Here is a 23595-nt window from a genome sequence, read left to right as displayed (position 1 = left end):
TTACAACCTATAGTAAAGTACAGTAAATTTTCTAGACAAATCAACAAGATTTTTCAAATCATTTGATCTCAGATCTCAAAGGGACTAAATCTCTTTATTTTTTAGGAAACGAGAAACATGGAATAAACCATTGTTGAAAGGACAAAAATAAAATTCCAACATGCACTTTATAGAGAAAAGATGTTCCTTAGTGATGAAGTGTTTAGGGAGCCACACCTAACGACACTAACATTATCAAAAAGAAAAGATCAAGAATACAAAAAAAAAAAAAAAAAAAAAAAAAAAAAAAAAAAAAACCTGATTCAAATCATACCGAAACTCAAAAGCAGCGATACGCATTCTAATTACGTAGCTTAAATGATTTATTTATCTAAGGCTATATCGTAAGATAATCCAAAGTATTAGTAAAACAACTAAAAATTATATATTTAATATTACATTATATCTTAACATATATGTTTCCATCTTTTGTATACAATAAAGTTCAATAAATAAATGCAAAAAAGTTTCAAAAATGATGCATGGTGCATCTCTACAAAACAAAACCCATCCCATTAAGGAAAAGCTCCCTCCTTTTTTCCCACTCACAATCTCTCTTTATAAATAAAAAATTAATATTAACTTTTAACTTTTGTTTTTTCTATTAAACCAAACACCATTACACATTCCCAAAATTTCCTTTCATTCAACACACATCTTAGTTCTCCTCACACCATCAACACATCGTAGCTTAAACTCCATAGACCTTCTTCCTCTTCTAGTTCTTCAACAAGCTATCAAGACATAAAAAAAACCATGTCAAATCTTCATCCACCGCAACCGTCCGAAACACCTCCATGGGAAACGCCGTCTTCAAAATGGTATACTCCAATAAACACACCATGGAGAACAACCCCAAGAAGCACAAATTCAACTCCGAGTACAACACCAATAGCTCTTACCGAAGTGATTGTGTCTAAATCACCTTTATCTCATCAGAATAGCCCTACAACGCCTAAGCTAGACGGTATCGAAACACAGCCTTTACACGAGACGATGGTTCTCTTGCAGCTAAGAACAACCCGGACCAGTCCATGGATCTGGTGTGGTGCAGCTTTGTGTTTTATCTTCAGCATACTACTTATAGTCTTTGGGATTGCTACTTTGATTCTCTTTCTAGCCGTCAGACCAAGAACCCCTGTTTTCGACATCTCTAATGCAAAGCTCAACACCATTCTCTTCCAGTCACCCGTTTACTTCAACGGTGATATGTTGTTGCAGTTGAATTTCACTAACCCAAACAAGAAACTAAATGTGAGGTTTGAGAATCTTCTCGTAGAGCTCTGGTTTGCCGACATAAAGATTGCCACACAAGGTGTCTTGCCGTTTTCGCTAAGAAACAGTAAGACTAGGCTAGAACCGATCCGTTTGATTTCAAATTCGATCTTCTTGCCTGTAAATCATATAATTGAGCTCAGAAGACAAGTGACCAGCAACAGGATAGATTATGAAATCAGAAGTAAATTCAAAGTGAAAGCTGTTCTTGGCTTTGTTCCTTATTCGTATTGGCTGCACGGGAGTTGTCAGCTTCAATTGACCAGTCCACCAGCCGGTGGCTTAGTTTCTCGGAACTGCACTACTAAAAGATGGTGAAGAACAGCGGTCATCTTCAAATTCTCTAGCTTTGCCACTCTTCTTTTGCCCCTTCACAAGATGTAAAGAGGAATCAAGATTCAATAGACTCTATGCAAGAACCGAGATAAGAGTCTGTTCTGTATTGGTAAGATAGATTTAGTAATTAAGATTGGTGTAATTAAATGAGTCAAAGAGATAATTCTTATAAGGCCATATATTCTAATCCCGTATTCAAAGAATCAAACATGCTACACGATTACTAAAATCTGATCCATATCTGATCCACAAGACACAATCTCAAAGAACAAGGATCTCACAGTAGATTCCTATGTTGGTTCCTTAAGTGTTTAAGTAATCAAAAGAATTATATTCAAAGTAAAAAGAAGCCAACTCACAACATGGAGTTGTTCTTTAGTTTTAATGAATACTTTTTCTTCAGGAATTAGCTACAAAAGTGGCAGAGAAAAAAAAGTGAAGCTAGAACTGATTGGCTAAAGCTCAACTAGCTTACGCGGGACAAGCATGTAAACTTGATTGTATAAGATTAAAAGCCTCAAGTCTTAGCAAAATCTCTAAACAAAAGCTAAAGTAAAAGGACCTAAAATGAATTCTAGTGGTAGACTAAAACAGGGATCAAAATGATTTAATTAAGATTGAGAAAAATATAAGCAAAATATAAGTTAAATATATGCAAATTTTAAGTGAAAAAGCTCAAAATATTAAAATGAATTAATTAGTATTAAATAAAATACTGTTAGTTACAATTTACAACCTATAGTGGAAGAGAATAAATCTTCTAGACAAATAAATAAAATTTGTCAAATTATTTGATAAGTAATAAGAAGAGGACATAAACAAAACTGTTTATAAACGGTGTTACACATAAAATTATTTTATGTATCTGAAATATTGATGATGAGCATGGAATGTTGTACAAATACGAAAAATTAATCCATATGATCCACATATATAATATGTAACTACTATGTATGATGATTTGTTTTGTCGACAACAGAAATCATCATACATAGTTACATATTTTATTATATGTGGATCATATGGATTAATTTTTCATATTTGAACCCTATTATATATAGCTTGTTGTATAATAGATTTAGGAAAGTATGTACAGAAAAAACTAATATATATGCATGCATGAATGAGTGAAAGTAGGCATATTGTGTTTGTTTTGTTGTAGATATGTATGGTGTGAATAAACCCGTAACCACCTGAGAAACCGTATCCCTCAAGTTAAAGGGGACAACAAAAGAATCGGTTAACTAATCTACACTTTAGTTATCGCGAATTGGTTTTACTCAATTGTATTGTATGTGATGAATAAGCGGGCTCATTTTCTCATAACAAGCCTAACGGGCCCGCGAATTTCAAACCCATTTATGTATGACGTATTTGGATCGGTTATAATCATACATAATATGCACACCCGGTTAATTCATATCAAAATTAAATTTTGGAGAAACTCATGCATGCATGGGGCATGGGGGCACATGACTTGAAAATCATGAGATGATGTAATTGTTAGTATGTCACAATACATGGATCGAACACATGAAGTGGTTCCCGTACATTCCGCATAATCATCATTATAAAGCTTTTGGTTGCTTCTGTCTGTTGCGAGACTTCGTAATCCTTTCTTTTCATATTCATTTTTTCTAATGCTGAATAAATATCTTAGGGAACTGTCCAAAGTCCAAACTATACAAATAGTTCCATTAAGTTTTCTAATGCTGATTTCGTATGCTTTCGTCATAGTTGTTCCAAATACGAAAAATTAACCATTAATACCACGACCACGAGTGATGGATCGATCTATACAAACTAAACTTACTCCTCACATTTTCTTTTTTTTTTTAAATGTGAGGATAATATTACTCTTTGCACTATAATGGCCGCAGATTGACAAAACTCAAATTTCAGACTAATTTTAGGAAGTCGCTGTCAAAATGTCTTGAACTTAAGAGATTAAATAGACAAACATAAACACAACAAAGAGAAGCAACACCCGCAAAACTGAAAACTGTCGTTCTTACATTTGGTTTAGGCATGTGCACTTCTTTTTATTGTGTACACACAAACTTTTTTTGTGTTAGCTTAAAAAGGTTATTTGAGCTTCGAGTCATCATCTTCAATCTTATATTATATATATAAACCAAAATATATACATATATATTGTATGTAAGATGATAAAAATAGGTGATCGTTGGCTGGAAAGTCATTGTTATTCAGACAACACATGATCATGTGATGGGGTGGCGCGTGGGTCCACGTGATCCCACGTCGAAAGCCTCTCTTCTCAATTTCACAAAATTAGCAAACATCCAAAAGATTTTATATAATAGATTATTGAATAAAAGTTTTGAAAAAAGAAGAACGAATCTTTCCTATGTATATAACTCCAAACACTCCCGGCCTTTTTTCCTCCAGTTTTATTTCTTGAATCCTCCAAAATTACAAAAACAAATACCTTAAAATTTTATATAAATAATATACTCAACATGTTCTATTTTTGGATAATATAATTGTGGGTCGATGAAACTAATCCTCTTCTTCCTCTTTTATCTACGCACTATGCACGCTCATATACAACAAATTTATTTCTGCAAAGGTCAGATAAATTAGATTGAATATGCATTATTCTTGGATCTATGAATTTTCGGTTTATCTCTAATTATTTTTGTTCAACTTATATAAGATAATAACAAAATAAATCACTTCCAATCTATTGCAATTATTGTACATTACATTTTTTTTAACTCGTTTGCAAGAAAATAAAATTAAAACTCACAAACCAAAATAATAAGCTAAGCTTAGATCTTTCTTTTCCTGATTCTAACAAAAACCATTGACAACAAATATTCACACACTTTTTTATAAAATGTTATCACCCTAATCGTAGTAGACGTTGTGTAGTTTTCTTTTATACGGATTCATCTGAAAAAGCAAACGAACAATTAGATGAACCTCGAGGAGTACTGACAATTTTCTCCGGTGGTAACGGTTGCGGCTGCCATTTCTTTCCTTTTTTCATCATATCGGTTTCCGATTGCTCAATATCAAATTGCCTAATCTCTTTAAGCATTGCCACAATGTCTTTCATCATAGGCCGATCGGCTGCCTTATTGCTCACGCAAAGGAACGCAACAGCTAAGGTTTGTAGCATCTCGTGCAATATGGGATCTGCCCGTCCGCGTAGTCTCGGATCAAGAACTTCTCTAGGATCTTTCTTTCCGGCTAAATGATCTCTCACCCATTGAACCAAATGAGCACCTCCCGGTAGATCCGGATCCAATGGATGCTTCCCGGTTAAAACTTCTAGTAACACCACTCCATAGCTATACACATCACTCCTCTCGGTTATATGTTGCATCGAAGCATGTTCTGTAAACCAAACAAAATAATATCCGTTATAAATTCTACATTTTCAAATCGATAATTCATGACGTAAAAAATCAAAATTCTTATTTTTACCTGGAGCCATGTAACCATAAGAACCGGCTAACGGAGGCCGGTTACTCAATTTCGACGATTCTCCATCGATTACTCCCTCACCGGAGACGATTTTTGCTAAACCGAAATCGGCTAAGTAAGATTCGAACCGGGAACCCAATAAGACATTCATAGCTTTAACGTCACCATGTAGAATCGGAGGAAGACAATCATGGTGAAGATAAGCTAGTGCATGTGCAACGCCCAAAACCACGTCGTAACGTGCTTCCCAATCAGGTCCACCACTTCCTTTACCGGCACCATGAAGCAGAGAGCTTAAACTCCCGTTAGGAAGATAATCATAGAACAAGAGTTTCATATTCCGGTTCGAACACCAACCCAAAAGACGGATTATGTTCCGATGTCGAATCGAACCGAGAGTGTTGATCTCCGAGTTAAACGCACCGTTTTCTTCCTTTGACCACATCTTTTTCACGGCCAACGTTTCACCCGACGGGATTGTGACTCTGTAAACAACACCTGAGCTTCCCGTTCCGATGACGTTAGCTGAAGTTAGGTTCTTGACGATGTCGTCGATGGAGAAATCGAGTTTTTGATACAGAGTCACTTCCCAAGAATCTATCTCCTCATGTTTTCCGGCGACTTTTTGTGCCTTGACGAGAGTGTAAATCGCCATGAGAACAAGAACGACGCTTGCTGCGACGAGGATCGACATGGTTAACTTAACGGCTGAGCGGTGTCGTGTTTGGATCCCGTTCTCGGGTCGGGTCGAAATGAAAAGACCTTTGTTTGATTCAAGAACAGAGAGTGGTAGTTCCCGGAAAAACAGAGTGTTTGGTAACTCGCCGGAGAATTCGTTGAATGAGATGTTGAGTGAGACGAGGTTCTGTAGGTCAGCTAAGACGTTTAAGTTTCCGGCGAGTTTGTTGTGAGAGACGTCGAGGGTTCCGAGATTAGTGAGGCTGGAGAATCTCGACGGGATCACTCCGACGAAGTTGTTGCAGCTGAGATTCAGAGATATCGCAAGAGACGGGATTCGACCTAACTCGTTTGGGATTTCTCCGGTGAACTCATTGTCGCCGAGGTTGAGAAGCTGTAAACTCCGGCAAGACGAGATCTCTCTAGGGATCTCGCCGGTGAAGCGGTTCTTGGCGAGGTTAAGCTTCGTGAGTTCGGTTAACGATCCGATTCCGGTTGGTAAAGAACCGGTTAACGAATTATCTGATAAATCAATGAATTGTAAACTCTTCGGAAGCGTACCGGGTAAACCACCCGTTAAACCGTTTGAATGTAGATCGACGAATTCGAGACTTGTACAACCGTAGATCGCCGGAGGGATGTTTCCGGTGAGACGATTCTCGCTTATATCGATAAAGTTTAGGTTTTTCAGATTCCCAATCTCCGCCGGAATATTCCCAGCGAGTCTGTTTCCGTTGAGTCGAAGCCGGTACAGATTCGTGCAGTTTCCAATATCCGGCGGTATAGCTCCGGTTAAGTGGTTAGAGATAAGGAGAAGCTTCGTGAGGTTTCGTATCTCGAAGACTCCGTTAGGGATGGAGCCAGAGAGGTTGTTGTAAGAGAGATCGATCGCTTGAAGCTCTTGGCACTGAGATAGAGACTCCGGTATTTTTCCGGTTAACTGATTCTGCCACGCGAAGAACATCGTCAAGCTTGTTAATTTCCCGATCAGCAGCGGAATCTCGCCGGAGATTTGGTTGTTGTCGATCTCTAGATGTGTTAGCTTCGTGCAATTCGCTAGCTCTTCGGGGATCGTACCGGAGAGCTGGTTAACGCTGAGCTGAAGCTCTTGGAGATTCGGGAGGTTTCCGAAGCTTCTTGGGATGATTCCGGTGAGGAGGTTTTCGGATACGTCGACGAGGAAAAGGTCCGGGCAGGTCCCGAGCTCGGTTGGGATTTTTCCGACGAGGTTGTTTTGCCATAAGAGAAGACTTTGAAGCTTCTTGAGACGTCCGAGTGATACAGGAATCGAACCAGAGATTGAGTTTTGGTACAAGTAGAGGTTTTGAAGCTCTGTGCAGTTACCAATCTCATCAGGGATTGGACCAGACAAGAGTGCTGTGTACAAAGCTATTGTCTGAACTTTTTTCAAGTTTCCGATCGACGCCGGGAGTTTACCGGAGAGACTTGTCTCGGCGAGACCTAAAGTCACAAGACTCTCGCAATTACCAATCTCCCAAGGAAGCTCACCTCTTAAGTTCTTGTTACCACCAGCACGGAAGATTTCAAGACTCTTGAGCTCTCCGATGGTTCTAGGGATCTCTCCGGCGAGTTTATTGTCGAAGAGTTTGAGCTCGACGAGGTTAACGAGTTCCCCTAGCTCCGACGGAATCACACCTTCGAGATTGTTTGTGTTGAGAGACAGAGTCTTGAGTTTCTTGAGCTTGAAGATTTCAAAAGGGATTTCACCGGAGAGAACATTATCAGCTAAATCAAGAACTTCAAGCTCCGACAAGTCTCCGAGCTCTTTAGGGATTGAACCGGTGAGATTTACGGAGGTTAAAACTAGTGAAGTCAGAGACTTTAACTTCAGGAGATTCGTCGCCGGCAGAGGACTTTGAAAGTCCATGACTTGGAGTTGTATCTCCGAGACTTGACCTCTCGCGTTGCATTTGATTCCGAACCATTGACAAGGATTGGATGCGGAGGGTTTCCAAGAAGACAAAACGTCTCCGGAGATGTTTAACTGAGATTTCCATGAGAGGAGAGCTAGACCTTGTTCGTCTATGGAGAAACAGGGGATGAAGAAGAAAACAGAGGACTTAAAGAGAAAGAAGAGGAAGGGGAAGAAGCAGAATCTAGGGTTGCGTGGCATTGGTGAAGAGGGAGAGGAGGAGGAAGAATTGAGAGAGAAGTGCGTTGGGATTGTGAAGCGAAGAACCCCATGGATTTGGTTTTTACTTTGTTTTTATAGAAATATATAAAAAGAAAAACAGAGCAAACCGAAGGAGAGAGAAGAAGAAGAGTAGTAGCAGCAAACGAAGATCTGGATCCCCAAAAAGCACCTCTACCTTTTTTCCTTTATTATTATTTTCCAATTTTTTTAACTTTGTTTATTTTTAAATTTTTTCTCTTTATTAGTTTTGTGAACAAAATAGAAAAAGAATTGAAATTGAGTTAAGGAAATACTAAAAGTCGATTCTCTTATTTATTTTGAGGTTATACATAAATGATGCATATTTAAGTGAGTGTTTATAATTTTCTTCTTTTATAGTTGTATGTTAGTGGATTTATTTGTGGTAAACGACCTTTTAGATGAGGCATGCTAATAATACTTTTCATAAATGGTAATTAGACAAAATAATTTACTATTAGTAATCGAAAAAACCTATAGTATACGGCTCCAGATTTTAAGTTACAACTCCTATTGACCTAACTATAACATGCGAGTCATACATCATATAAGAAAGAAAAAGAAAAGGTTATCAAATCAGAAAATGACTTGTTAAAATTAATTGGCCCTATTGTTTTTGGTATTTTCAGGAAACAAAAAGAAGACAAATGTTACACAAATCAATAATAATTTCTAGTTATAAATCATGATATCTGTTGAATACTAACACCTATTATTGATAAACAATGCTTGACGTAATTGTTTTCTTTAATGCTTGCAAAGACGATTTTAGAAACTTTGGATTGTGATTATTTGTTTTTGATCAACAATGCTTCACATAATTGTTAGTTTTTGTTTACTTCGGGGGAGTCGGAATTGGGTATACGTATATAACTGTAATATGGAGATATCTACTTTGGAACCTTTTCTGATATAGTCATATAGTATAGTATTAAATTAGTAGTTGGAACAAGGAACCTTGAAGAGAGTGAACTGCACATGCAAGCTAAGAAATTATGTGAAAAGATTAATTAAATTTACTAATGTTCATCTCTGCTCATCTTGTCGGTCCATTTCATTCGCTGTAATTATATGATACATATGCTAATATTAGCTAATATATATGTGTGTCACTGTGTCAGTGTGTGTATACGTTTGCTTCATACACATGTATATGCAATTATGCAAGCTCAAAGAGTAAAGAAGTAATAACTCTATATTTTGTCTACGTTGTCTACTAACAACATCAAGACCAAGCACAGCCAATCGACTATAGTTGTAGTTGCTAGTTAGTAAATATATATATATATATATATATTGTAGATGTTCATACCAGTTTAAGATGCCACAGAAAACTTAAATATATCAAGATTTGTAGTCGTTTCGGAAAAGAAAAGAAAAGAAGAAAATGAAGAAAACAGCAACATTTACCTACCTTTTTCTTAATTGCACTTTTAATAGTTTGTAAGGTATATTAATAGATGACGATGTTTAGATCCAACTTCTTGGACAGAAGTTTTAAGAATACTGATTACAAAAATTAAGAGAGGGGAGAAGTGGACAAAACAAAACAGAAAAAATGGAAAAGATAAAGTAAATTAAAATTAAGATCATGGGTCAAGCATCATTAGGGTCAAGAAGATTATATATAAAGATATAACACCACACCTCTAGTCACATGCCATAGTAGCATCAAAAGATTAAATAAGAGTATCAATAGATATATTGAGAGATGGTCATGTGCATATCAGCATATCTGTACACATATTTACACTAAATTTATAGTAAAGTAAGAGAAAGCATTGCGAGAACATGGTTTTATTCTGCAGGTAATTAATTATGGAATAGTGTGTACTCTAATTACCGTAAATTGCACTTGAATAAGATGGTGATACTAAATATCAATCACGTATCACGAAATGTGTTTCGTAATATGTAATTTTTGTTTTACGTTACAGACAACATATATTCTCTCGTTTAAAAGAGTCTTTATCCTTTGAAGAGTTACATTGATAGTAACAACAAGCTAAGTAACAAGTTTCTTTCTCACGAAAATATAAACAAATATCTCTTGGGTTTACTACATTTGTATAATATATACATACTAATTAAATCATATGCACTACACATACAAGTGGGGATGTCTAAAAGTGATCAAACTTGACTACTAGTGAGTAAGGTGTTCACTGACCTCAACTTTAAGACCGAAAATTTGCTAAAGTTTCGAGTTCGATTTCGCTGTATGTACACTTTGATCATTTGGACTCGGCTCCAAAGTTTTGACGAACCTTGATTTATAACTTTTTTCTTTAGTTTTTAACTCTTTTTTTTTAATAGTTTTGATAAATAAATTCATAACTAAGAGATACGAACATGAGTGGGAAGAGTTAAATGAATATGGTCCATAAAGAGGAAAAATAAAAAAGGGAAAATAATAAGACCAAAAACCAAAAACCAACAAACAAGAAGGAAGTAAAGAGACAGCAAAAGATGCCAGAGAAAAGACAAGCACCCACTACAACAAATATGCACATTGTTAACCAGAGAAAAACGCTATCATAGGTCTTTGATAGCGTTTTCATGAGCGCTGTTTTAGGGCACTGTTATTATATGTACCCCATATACAATAGCACTTATTACGTATGCTATGTTATAAAAATATAACATAGCTTTAAGAAATTGCTATATTATCAAGATCATAATTTTGAAAAAATTTATACAACATTTGTTTTTTCGTGCTATGTTATAGTTTTATAGCATAGCTCTAATAAACTGCTGTATTATCAAGATTATAATTTTGCAAAAATTTATACAATATTTAATTTTTCGTGCTATGTTATACATATCTAATATAGCTGTTGCGAAATGCTGTTTTATCTTGTTTACTGTGCTATGGTATATTCTTTTATCATAACGTTTACCTGTACTTTTATAGCATTTTCTGATATGTGATTATAGCACACATAACCTGTTTTATAAAATCTCATAAAATCTGATTAATAAACGTCTCAGATCCAAAATACATAACAAAAGTCTCAAGAACATCAGTTTACCATCAAAGTCTCAAGAACATCCAAAATAAACAAGCAATCTCAAGTACTTAACATTACACAATAAAACCATCAGTTTAAGACATAATGACCTTGTTCTCTGGCCAAGCAATGCAGGAGCTAAGTGCATCTTCAATAATCTCTATTTCATCGGATGGCCTCCAAACTTTTACATTTTTCACCTTCACAACATCTATCCACACTTTAACTGCATTAGAACCCAAGCGAGTAAAGTGAACCTTATGTTCTGGATCATTTGTTCCCCATCGTCCTTCAGCCACAACCCTATTCTTTTCAGTTAAATCCATCAACTTGCACTTCTTATTCTCCTTGGAAATAACTTTATTAATGCGCTGCCATGTTTACAATATAAACCATCAGTCATCATATAATTAACAAAAACAACTTCATAACATATGAAAACACTTACTGGAGACTTCCTGAGAGGAGACTGTGATGGTAAAGTATTCTTTATTGGTGATATTGGACCCGTTGCATCATCAACAGGAGACTCAGAACCAGATGCAGACTTAGAAGACATAGATGCAGATTTGGCCTGCGATGCAGCCTTTGAAGCTGTTGCTGAAGTTTTGGACTCTGTAGCAGACTTAGAAGCTGTGGCTGCAGACTTGGCCTTTGATGCAGACAAAGAAGCATGTGATGTAGCATTCTGACCAGTTGGAGTTGAGGGATTTTCAAAATCAACCTTACTCAGGGGCCAAGATACGTAAGCCATCAAACAGTCCTCAAGAAATGACATTTCAGCTGTAGGTCTCCATAGTGATGTATCAGGCTGCTTTACTGAATCCACAAATACTTTAACTGCTTTTGGTCCAAGAGGAATTCCGTTAACCAACGCACTTGGTTCTTGTGTCTCCCAACGCCCCTCAGCAACAATGACGTCACCCTTAGACAAATCCAATAGTTTACATTTGTTTCCTTGTATACCCTGTTAAACACAATCAGTAAACAAATCCAATATAATTAATTAGCATTATAGACAGGGGTAATACATTGCTAACACATTGCTAGAAATTATAAATACCATAGGGGCAATGTCTTCCATTTGGATGTTGTTGTCTACCAGTCTACACTTATCAGTTGGCCATGCGATTATATGTCCAACAGCTTCTTTCATATGAAAGATCTTTTGTGCAGGTCTCCATAGAAATGCATCTGGTTTATATGCAGCTTCAACTAACACTTTGAGATCATAAGGGCCAAGACGACAGTCATTCACTATGTCATCCGGATCAGAAGAAAGAATCCGACCCTCACCAACATTTTCATCAATGTCAGACCAATCAACAAACACACACTTAGGATGTGCTCTTTTGTTTACACTCTGCAACAATTTCATGAGCAACTAAGAATCATAAACGACACTAAGAAGAATCACTTAGCTGATATGAAAAGAAGTAAGAATATGTTACTCTTGCAGCTGAGTTTTCATCCATTTCAGCTTCTGGTCTCTGTAACATAAACAAAAATAACATCAATTTATATTACTCTAACTGGCTGATGAATAGTAGAGAACTCTTAAGTATCTAACCTGATTCTTGATTCTGCCAAGTTCACTTTCCAAGGCATTGACCTGTTTTACTAATTTTACTTGCCGCTCTTCCATTTCAGCCATACACTTGCTCTGCATTTGTAAACAAGCTAATTTGGTCTTACTCATGCCTCTACCCATTGCCCTCAGCCTACCAGAATTGTCAGGTCCTAAAAGCTTGGCGAGGTGATCTTCATCTGGATTTGTTAAAAATGCTGGAGCATCACTTCCACCAATTTCAGCTGCTTTTTGCTGAAAAACATAAAGACAGTTTCAGGTTTTACTAGTCGATAACACACTATTTACTGGTGTACAACTCTATTCAGACTTACAATCAAATCAGCTGCATTCGTATCTACTGGTGTACCATCCTTTTTGGTGCGAGACTTGATCCAAACATCTAGTCTTGTCACGCTGGAAGGATCTTCACTTTCAGCTTTCTGTTCCAGAAAACAAAATTTCAGTAACAGTACAAGCACTATGTATAATAATAAACAACATAGTTGTAGTATATATGCTTGCCATTTCTTCTGTTAGTCTGCTGATCCCTTTACGACTAGTGGTGTGAGGTATCTGATTCTTTCTTTTTGCTTTATATTTCTCACTCACGGCCTAATAATGAAACATGTTAATTACTAATCACCAATCAACTACTAAACAATTATAATCACAAGTAATTACCTTAAATGCAGCACTAGTTTTGAGTTTGACAAATTTTTGCCAATCAACAGGACCAATATTTGGTGGTCTCAAATTCATCCTCTCTTGGTTATTTGCAGCCAAATTTATAGCCTTCACCGTGACAGACTTGTGTGATCGCCACAAATGTCCCATCTGGTGAATCACAGATATCCTTTGCCAATCTTCATCAAGCTCAAACCTTGCCTGCATTCACTTACACTCACACCATAACTATAAAAGTAAACATGTTCAATTGAGAGACTTTTTAAAAACAAAAAAAAATTCTTGTTACCTGAACAGATCTCCAGAGAAGTGTTTTAAGATCTGGACTCACTTTCTTCCAGTTAGGTATGTTGATAGGGATGTGTTCTCGCATCAATGTCCCTACATATGATGCCAACTTGACTGACCCTGGACCAACCGCTACTCCAAGTACATTGTAATCAACTTTCACTCTAACAGATGGATCCTTGGCTAGGTTTTTCATCTTTGTTGGTCCTCGTTTTCTTTTACGCGTAGCAGGCTGCTCATGTTCTTCAGACAACACAAACTCTCCTACTGGTTCTTCTGGTTGCTGTTGAGTTTGTGGTTCTTCGAAATGATGCTCCTCTTCCTCCACATGCTGTTCTGTTGCTACAGGTTGGGCCTCCACATGCTGTTCTGTTGCTACAGGTTGGGCCTCCACAGTACAAATAAACTCAGGTTCGTCATCATCCTTAGACTTTCTCTTTCTTTTTCCTCCACCCTTCTTCCCTCCAACCTTCTTTTTAGTTCCACCCATTTTAATTCACCTGCGTAAACAGAAAATTAATCACTTAGAACAGAAACTTAATCACGTAGAACTTATATAATAGAATACATCATAAAATCTACAACATTCAACAAACATCAACCATAAACAAAAACATATATATATATATATATATATATATATATATATATAAATGAATCAAGAATCTACTCTTGCACATATATGCCTTCACAATCAGATCTAGCATATTCAGCTTCATCCATTTCAGTATCCATGTCAACATCTACTGGCAATGGACCAATTATATCTGCATTTCCAGACTGAACATCTTCTTTACTATATCTTCTTGAAGCACCTCTCATAACAACAGACCAACTTGATCCATCTTCACTTGAATAAAATACTTGCTTTGCTTGAGATGCTAGAATATACGGATCCTTCTGAAAGCTTACTTGGCTCTGATTTAAGTTAACAAGTGTGAACCCATCTTCCACTTTAACTCCATTACCTTTTACTGCCCAGTTACATCTAAATATCGGCACATAGAACACATGGTAGTCCAACAATATGATGTCAGTAATTCTCCCATAATATGACACCAAATCAACTACTTGTGAAGTATCCTTAGCACTAGATCTACACATAGCCGTTGCCTCATAATAAACACCACTGTTCTGACTCTGCCTTTCAAGTGAGTATGTGTGAAAACGTTGTCCATTAACTATATAACCAATATAGGACCTTGCAGTACACCGTGGACCATATGCTAGCCATTTAACTATGTCTTCATGTCCATCAGAAGTAATAGATATCTACAAAATTAAACAGACTAATCAAAATTATGAATGAGTCTACTATAGATTTATAAACAGACTCATCAAATTCATAACTTTACTCACCTGTCCTTTTAACCAAGCAGCAAAATTCTTAGAATGCATAGACCATAAATATGTTGCATCACGTCTACACCTTGGATTTGAGTCTTGTAGATATTGCAAATGCATACTACCAAATCATAAATACGAAAAGAAACTATCAGCAGCATAATTTTGACCTTATAATTTATAAGGAATGAAATACACAAGTAACTTACTCCACATAATGATCAAAGGCAGCTGTATTTTGAATGACAGCAAGATGGGCTATATTCTTCTCCATTTCAGTAAGAGTGAATGACGTTCCTGCTGATATTGGACGACCTTCTAATATAGAGCTGTTCACATACTCTACATTCCTCTCAGGTTTTTCTTCTACATTGGTTGTCTTTTTCAGAAACTCATTACAAAACAGCATGCTTTCTTCTGCAAGATATGACTCTGCTATACAACCCTCTGGTCTTGCAGGATTTCTTACAAAATCTTTTAGAACTTTCATATACCTCTCAAATGGGTACATCCACCTAAAATGCACAGGTCCTCCTAGTCTAGCTTCTCTTCCTAGATGAACAGTCAAGTGTACCATGATATCAAAGAAGGTTGGAGGGAAAAACCTTTCAAACATACAAAGCGTTTCTACAATTTCAGCTTCCAATACTGTAATAACCTCAATATCAATAACTCTCTGACACAAATGATTGAAGAATGCGCATAGCCGTAGTATTGCTGTTCTAGGACCTTTTGGTAACAATCCTCTAAGTGCAACCGGGAGAAGCTGTTGCATCAAGACATGATAATCATGTGATTTCAGACCTCCTACCTTACACTCTTCTACTGAAACTCCTCTTGAAATATTAGAACAGTATCCATCTGGACCTTTAAAATGAAATAGTCGTTTGCAAAAAATCTTCTTCTCATTCTTGGACAAAGACCAAGGTGCTGCTGGAAGATATGTTCTCTTTCCTTTTGTGGTAGGATGCAACTCTTTTCTTAGACCAAGATGTTGAAGATCCTTACGAGCATTAAGACCATCCTTAGATTTTCCACAATGCAACAATGTGGATACAATGCTGTGAGTCACATTCTTTTCTATGTGCATTACATCCAAATTATGCCGTACTGGTAGATCCTCCCAATAAGGCAGAGTAAATAAAATGGATCTTTTCTTCCACCTTGATAACTCATCTTCATCTACTTCTACTTCCTCATCTTCATCGGATTCACTTTCATCATCATCACTGTCAAACACTGGTTCTTTATAGACAGTTCTCTTTCTCTTCATCCCAGCCTTTTTCACATTTCCGAAATCATTTTGGAAGTTTTTCAGATTCTGATGAACTTCATGACCAGTTAAAATTCTTGACTTTCTCCTATGCTCAACTTTTCCATCAAACCAAGTCTTCTTTTCCCTATATCTGTGTGTTGGAGCCAAACCTTTTCTATGACACATGTAGACATGTTTCCTGCTAAACTTCAACCACATACTATCAGTATTTTTCCCACACATAGGACATCCCATTTTACCTTTTACTTTACAACCAGCAAGATTTCCATACGCAGGAAAATCACTAATGGTCCAGAGAAGCATTGCCTTTAGAGTAAATGTACTTTTACTAAAAGCATCATACGTTAGCTCTCCATTCTTCCACAGATGATTCAAATCCTCAATAAGAGGTTCTAGGTAGACATCAATATTATTACCTGGTTGTTGTGGACCAGGAATCAATAATGTCAACATTATATTCTCCTTCTTCATACAAAGGTGAGGAGGCAAATTGTAGTTTACCAATAGCACAGGCCAGCTACTATAATTACTATTCTTCATGTTGAATGGATTAAATCCATCTGTGGACAGCCCAAGCCGTATGTTCCTTTCTTCAGCTGCAAATGAAGGATACTTCTCATTCATCTGAGCCCATGTAACAGAATCTACTGGATGTCGAAGTTTTCCATCAGTGCTCTTGTTAGTGTAATGCCACCGTAAGTCCTTAGCCATGTCCTCTGATCTGAACATTCTCTTCAGCCTTGGTATAATTGGAAAATATCTTAATACTTTCTGTGGGACACCTTTCTTTACCTCATTAGTCCGCTTATTAGTCTTCCACCGTGAAGCATTACATTTGGGACATTTATCAAGCTTCTTTAACTTCTTTCTGAAGAGGCAGCAATCATTAACACATGCGTCGATCTTTTCATATCCCATATGAAAGCTCTTTAAAAATTTCTTGACATCATACAATGATGTGTGAAAGACATTACCATCTGGCAACATGCTTGGCAATGTCTGAAGCAGTTCATTGAAGCTCTTATCCGACCAGCCATTATGTGTCTTAATCCTAAACAAAGTCACAATAGCCGATAACTTGCTGTGGTTTGAACAGCTAGGGTATAGTGGGGTTTCAGCATCCCGGATCTTTGCAAGGAACTCATCCTCTTGTTGGTCCTCACCCTCTGCAATCTCACTTAAGTCGCCCACAGGTTGGTCAGCTAAGTCACCTCTAAAAGCCAACTCTTGATCAAAAAATTCAGCAGCTTTATATAACTCAAAAACTTCCTCATTCCACTGAGTTGGTTTACTTTGAAATTCATCTACTGACTTCACATCTCCATGATGATACCAATCACTATGCACCTTGTATGCCTCATCCATCCCTCTTATTACAAGATGCTCAACCACAACACTGTTTAACTGTCGTACTACATTACGACAGTCTTTACAAGGACATATTATCATTTCTATGTCACCTAAAGCCGCAGACACATCCCTTACAAATTTCCAAGCTCCACTTTTATAACCAGGATCAGCTCTTCAATGGATAATTAAAGAAAAAAATCATAACTAAAAGAACATCTTAAAGTATCCAAACCCAAAATAAAACCTAATTATGAAATATAATTCCTTACCTGCATAGATGCACCCATGCCTTGTCCAACATTATATGTTATAATATAAATTTTAACCTTTATAGATAAAATAGAGATACATATTATACAAAGCTCACATTAAGCAACAATTCAGACAATACTGCACTACTTCAGACACATACAGATGCTCTTAAACCAATATCTAACTGTGTAAAATCTCACTAATCTAATCACTATTTATACGAATCAGACTCAAAGGACAAAACATAGCAATCACCAATATTCGTGTGTAATAATAATGTTTAACTATTGGTTGAGTGATACTAACCTGTTGTGTGAGTACAGAGAAATGAGAAGCTTCAGTTCCCCAACATTTCAATCACCAACACTTGGGAAAAAAAAAAAATCGTTCAGTTTATGAAGGCGCAAATACTCAAATCCAAAAGCTATTTTTGAGTCAAATCTGTAAATAATCGAACCCTAAAAAACAGATAACGAAATAAATCTAGATAAATCGAACCCTAACAAAACAGATAACTAAATCTGACCCTTATCGAAATCAAAAGCTGTTTGAAATCACAAATAATCGAAACAAATAACGAAATTAGGAGGAAGAAGAAAGACATGCCTCAAAAATGGATTCGAGCTATCAATTGCGATGGATATGGAGATTTAGGGCGAAATTGGGGCTTTTCACAAACGGCGAAATTGGGGCTTTTCACAAACGGCGATAAAACTGAAGAATTGATAAGAAATTTAGAAGAATTTGAGCACACACAGAGAATTTAGAAGAAGAAATCTTCTTAGGTTGAGCTTAGGTTGTAACGAGAGAGAGAGAGAGAGTGTGTCGAGTTTTTGGGTTTTTTTTTTATTTGGCGATTAAGTGAATAATTTCACTAAGTATTGGCGGACAAAAGTCACTTTTGTTTCCCGCTACATAATTTTCCTATCATAGCGTTAATAAGATGCTATTAAAAAGTAAGCGAAAAAAAATCTCATCTTTCATAGCAGTGACGGAAAATGAGCTATATCCGTCTGCTATCAATGTACATATTTGTTGTAGTGACCCAACTGTATTTTTTCCAAACTTGTGAAAATTTATATTTCTTTCTCAAAATCATATGATTATCATTTAATGGTCCATATTGTTCTTTTGCCTAGCTTTCGCATCTATCATTATTTCGAAACAATTTCGACAATTCGGGACTGTTATAACTAAGCAGCTCTCAATTATATCTCAAAACTTTCACATGTATACGATGAAGGGTGATGGGTATTATGATAATGATACGTGATTGTTTTTATTACTTTTAAGGGAAAACGTCCTATTTCCCCCTCGGAACTATCATATCGTATTAAATCCACACCGAACTTTGACCTTGTTCTATAGCTCCTTCGAGCTTAAGTCGTCCACCTATTTCTACCCGAATTCGTAATTCTATTGCTATTTCTCCAATTTTTTTGGTTTAAACGGTTTACTAACAAACCGACACAAATCTGGTATGTAACCAATTTTTCAAACCAGACAACATTAAAAATTTGACCCGACCCGTAAACAATATGTCTAACATATTTTTCTTCACCCGGTTTTTGAAACTAAAAAAAAATTACTATTTTGTGAATTTTGATTTCAAAATTACAAAAGTACATTGGAAAATCATTGCAATTAACCAAAAATCATTTCAATTGAGATTTGATAATCTGTCGATAAGGATGAACCAATCTAGTGTCGTCGATGTTACCCACGTCTTTCGTTTTCAGATTTTTTTTTTCTGGGCAAATTTTAAGATTTTTGTTCATCGGTCAATTTTCATAGCAATTTGAATCATCTCTTTGATTCCTTGATTCCATTCTACGCCGTGAATCACTTCCATGACCATTCCTTATCCATCCATTACACACCTAAAGAAATCAAGACTCATGATTTTGACCTAATTCCATAAAACAATCGAAACTACATTAAAAAAAAACCCAGACCTGGTCATCATTATTATCATCGTCATTGTCGTGAAGACAAGAAGAGTGAAGACCACACAAAGACTCTTTGATCTTCTCCGCTTCACCACCACTAGAAGACGACAGAGGAGATTAAGCCACATCGATATCATCATCTCCTCTCACCACAGACGAGCCACAACATGATTTGCTCCGCCCAGATCCCATCTTCTTCTCAAAACAGCAAACTTTATGCTAAAATCACATCATTGCCAATTTGCCACAAGACCCAAAAGTTTTTCCCCAGTCTTCTTCTATCTAATAACCCACATAATCGAAATCCTCAATTCAAAATCCAAAGGATTAGTCTACCTTGGCTGACGAGAGATTAATGAGTTTTATGCAAAGGTTTCTCAATTGTTTTTAAGCTTTATTTTTTTGTGGTTAAATTTTCAGCTTTCTTCATCCGGTTTGATGGGTTTAATTTTAAAATCGGGTTGAAATAAGATTTAATCCGGTTAATAGGATTTATTAGTTAGTTAAGCAAATATTAAACCAATTATAAACCGTATAAACCAAATTTATGGAGAATTAGATGAGAAGTTTTAATCCGAAGAGAAAATAGCAATAGAACTATGGATTCGGGTAGAAATAGGTGGACGACTTAAGTTCGAAGGAGCTATAGAACGAGGTCAAAGTTCGGTGTGGATCTAATACGATATGATAGTTCCAAGGGAGAAATAGGACGTTTTCCCTACTTTTAACAAAGTTAATAGTGATGATAGCAATTTAGATAAATTAAAAGATGTAGACTTAGTTACGACAATGGAACAAGATCTGGATCTATATCACGTTTCGATTAGGTCAGAGATCTCACCACATGATGATAGTGCAATTAAAAACAAATCTACGGATACATATTCAACTTAGGATAAATATTAGTTTTAATTCCTATCAAAAATTACGAATAAGTAATTTTAAAAAGCATAATTCTTTACTTTAAAGTTAGTCTCTAAAACAAGAGATACAAAATTATAATTCAAGATTGTGCTTGGAGACAACAATTGAAGCAGTCACTTAAATAATGCTAGTTTAGTTAGTATTCGGTATTACAATTTCGTAAACGTTTGAAAATATAAAATCATTTAGTTAATTTCTTTTTGAGGTTTTAGAAACCGATAGTTATGTTTTATTATATACTACCAAAATTTTGGAATCTTGGAACGAGTTAAGCTTGTTTAGTGGATAAATCAGCACTAAGCGAGTGTTATAAATTAATTTAAGTGTGGGATCTGATCGAGGACTACGATGGGTAATTGTTTACTTAGTTTATATATATATATATATATATATATAATGATTATATACAAGCATTTGTCTTTATCAATTTTATAAATTGAATAATTATAAATAAAACTGGTCCATTGTGGGGTATTTAGTAGCAGAAGCAGTCCAAGAATGTAGTGGCAGAAGTACAGAAGTGTGAATAGAAGTGGGCATCGATCAAAACTACTTGTTTATTTGTTAGATTTGTCGATCCAATGAATATAACATATATAATATGGTTGATCATGATAATGCTACGTCTTATGAGTGGTCATGTTGATAAAATTCTATTGGTTGTAACGACTCATACGAGTATATACGACCACGAAGACACTGTAGTAGGAAAAGTACCTTACATATATACATGCTGATAATATAAGTTTTTTTCGGAAAACCAACTAATCCATAAAATAACAATGCAAAAAATATCCCAAAAATAATGTTTATCGTTTATTTTAAAAAAATACTACACCAAAAAAGTTTGAGAACCATATTTTGGTAATCTTATATATAATAATTTACAAGATATATATTTTAAAAAAACTGAACGTTGCTCATTATTTTAGTTTCTTTTAGTGCGTTCTTTTGTCGTGACAATTTTGACAGTCAATATAAAGTTTTTCTGGTTAATAATATTCAATAATAAATATTATACATAGAAAGGAAATTTTGATATATAGAACATAGTTAATATATAGTATGAAGAAATATATGTGACATTTTCAATCAAATGTTCGCAACTGGTGTGTGCCTGGGGGTCAAGTTAGGCGCGAATGATGCGAGTGATCTCTTGCGGGGTGAGTGTCAATGAAAAGTAGAGGGGCATACTATAAAAGGCTAATAATTGGATTCCTAGCCTGCTTGTATCATCCAGTAAACTAAAACACGAGAAAGATGATGAACCATTGCACTAGTAAAAAAGATTTGTCACTAATTAGTAACTAATCGTTACAAATATTAGCTACAAATTATATGTGTAACAAATGGCGAAGCTATATCATCTAAGTTTTGTAGTGAATTGGAATGATTCACATATGAAAAACTAATCCATATGCACATATATATAAAGTGATTTTTTTTGTTCGAGGATATATAGGATGATATATAGATAGTTTACATTTAACTTTTTATTACTAATTTGGGACATCTCCATATCAAGTGTGAACCCTATTATATATAGTTTGTTGTATAATAGTTTTAGGAAAGTATGTACAAAGAAAAAACTGACTTGTATGCATGCATGAATGAGTGTAAGTAGGCATATTGTGTTTGTTGTAGGTATATGTATGATGTGAAATGACATGGGGCCAATGATAGCGAGATATGGCTTTAAGAGGGAAATCATAATAGTGACCTTTTTTTTGTGATGACAACAACCACACGTGCTCATTCCTTCTACCAAAGGTTTTTGCGCACTCGCTAGGCCTTCGTTGCACCTTTTTACTCCAATTATTTCAGAGCCAAATTCTTAGTACTCAATCCGAGTTTATTAGATCGATACTCAAACCTTTTTTCCTTTGTATTTTAACTTCATTTCATTGATGTTAATCAAGCTCTCTCAAGTACTCTATTTTTGAGATTGAAACTCAAAAACTGTTTTTAGTTATATTTCATTGACGTAATTAGTCTTTTTGAAAGACGCTCAAGTACTGTATATTTAACATTCCCTATAGACACCAAAGCACAGTCTATTAATCTTTGCAACTAATTTGACAAAGAAATCAACAAGTTTACGTATTAGAGGTATTATTCTTTTATGTAACGAGAGAATATCTTAATACTGTATAGAACGCATAACTCTGTTGAAACTCAATTTTCATAAAAACATTCGTAACCTAACTTTTAACTAAACTGGCCAGATAGTTTTCTTTAACTTTGTTACTTTTACACACCATTTTACTTTCTTGGTCAACAAAATATGTTTTGGAAACATAAATATAATATGTGTAATTCACCTTTCACTGTTTTTCTTCGTCCTTTAATCCTTTCCGTAATCTTATTAATTAGATTTTCAGCTTTTTTTTTTTTCCTTTCCGCTTCATATACTGTCTTTTACTCTTTTCTGTTTTCCTTTAGTAACGATCATGCTAATTTTTTCTATCATAATTGTTTTGTTAAGTCATATTAAGTTTGCGTAACCATGAAAAATTCTCACCGAGAGAACCAGCCTTTTAAAACTTTCCTTTTTGTTATCTTTTTTACCTTTTTATATCGCTTTTCACAGAATAAGAAATAGACGACAACAACAACAAAAAGTGATGTTTTTAGAAAGACAAAAAATAACGTAACACTAACCTTGATGTGTCTTAAAAAACTAAACATTGCTTAGTGGAGAAGTTGGGCTTTTGCAATCAATTAATCTTTTATTAATAAAAAAAATAATTTAAAAAATAAATGGGCCTTCGATGTTTATGGAAAAATTGAGATAATAAATAATAATACATCTGTGATTGAAAGGTGTAAATTAAAAGGGTCAAATATCCCTTCCGTATTTCCAGGACTTGGGTTTCTCGCTTACATTAAATTAAACTCTAACTAAAGTCTAAACATATTTCCACTCATAAAAATAAAATAAAGTAGTATATGTAATACATCACTAATTGTTTATATCAGTTGCCTATTTTTTT

The 23595-nt window shown here is 35.4% G+C and overlaps 3 protein-coding genes and 1 pseudogene across 4 annotated transcripts; 1 reads left to right on the top strand and 3 right to left on the bottom strand.

Annotated features, from left to right (window-relative positions):
* Positions 1-664: 664 nt before the first annotated feature.
* LOC104726149 (uncharacterized) lies at positions 665-1879 on the top strand. Its single transcript, XM_010444944.3, has one exon. The coding sequence runs from the start codon at positions 796-798 to the stop codon at positions 1630-1632; it is 837 nt and encodes a 278-aa protein (XP_010443246.2). The 5' UTR covers positions 665-795; the 3' UTR covers positions 1633-1879.
* A 2452-nt stretch (positions 1880-4331) lies between these two features.
* LOC104726148 (leucine-rich repeat receptor-like serine/threonine-protein kinase RGI4) lies at positions 4332-8278 on the bottom strand. The gene is made up of 2 exons (XM_010444942.2): positions 5104-8278; positions 4332-5013 (listed from the first exon to the last, which is right to left on the bottom strand). The coding sequence occupies exons 1-2, from the start codon at positions 7913-7915 to the stop codon at positions 4553-4555; spliced, it is 3273 nt and encodes a 1090-aa protein (XP_010443244.2). The 5' UTR covers positions 7916-8278; the 3' UTR covers positions 4332-4552.
* A 2626-nt stretch (positions 8279-10904) lies between these two features.
* LOC147935462 (uncharacterized) lies at positions 10905-18097 on the bottom strand. The gene is made up of 10 exons (XM_087470901.1): positions 18036-18097; positions 13509-14007; positions 13217-13420; positions 13058-13147; positions 12868-12975; positions 12536-12787; positions 12417-12455; positions 12029-12328; positions 11414-11932; positions 10905-11336 (listed from the first exon to the last, which is right to left on the bottom strand). The coding sequence occupies exons 2-10, from the start codon at positions 13995-13997 to the stop codon at positions 11061-11063; spliced, it is 2277 nt and encodes a 758-aa protein (XP_087327027.1). The 5' UTR covers positions 13998-14007; positions 18036-18097; the 3' UTR covers positions 10905-11060.
* On the bottom strand, positions 14546-17865 carry LOC147935463 (uncharacterized; annotated as a pseudogene). The gene is made up of 4 exons (XR_015570414.1): positions 17747-17865; positions 15061-17649; positions 14867-14972; positions 14546-14779 (listed from the first exon to the last, which is right to left on the bottom strand). The product of XR_015570414.1 is annotated as an uncharacterized LOC147935463 (transcript).
* Positions 18098-23595: the final 5498 nt, after the last annotated feature.

Source organism: Camelina sativa, chromosome 11 (assembly GCF_030686135.1).
Source record: "Camelina sativa cultivar CO46 ecotype springtype chromosome 11, ASM3068613v1".
Taxonomy (NCBI): Eukaryota; Viridiplantae; Streptophyta; class Magnoliopsida; order Brassicales; family Brassicaceae; genus Camelina; species Camelina sativa.
Note: the sequence above shows the minus strand (reverse complement) of the source record. Positions and strands in the feature narration are given on the sequence as shown.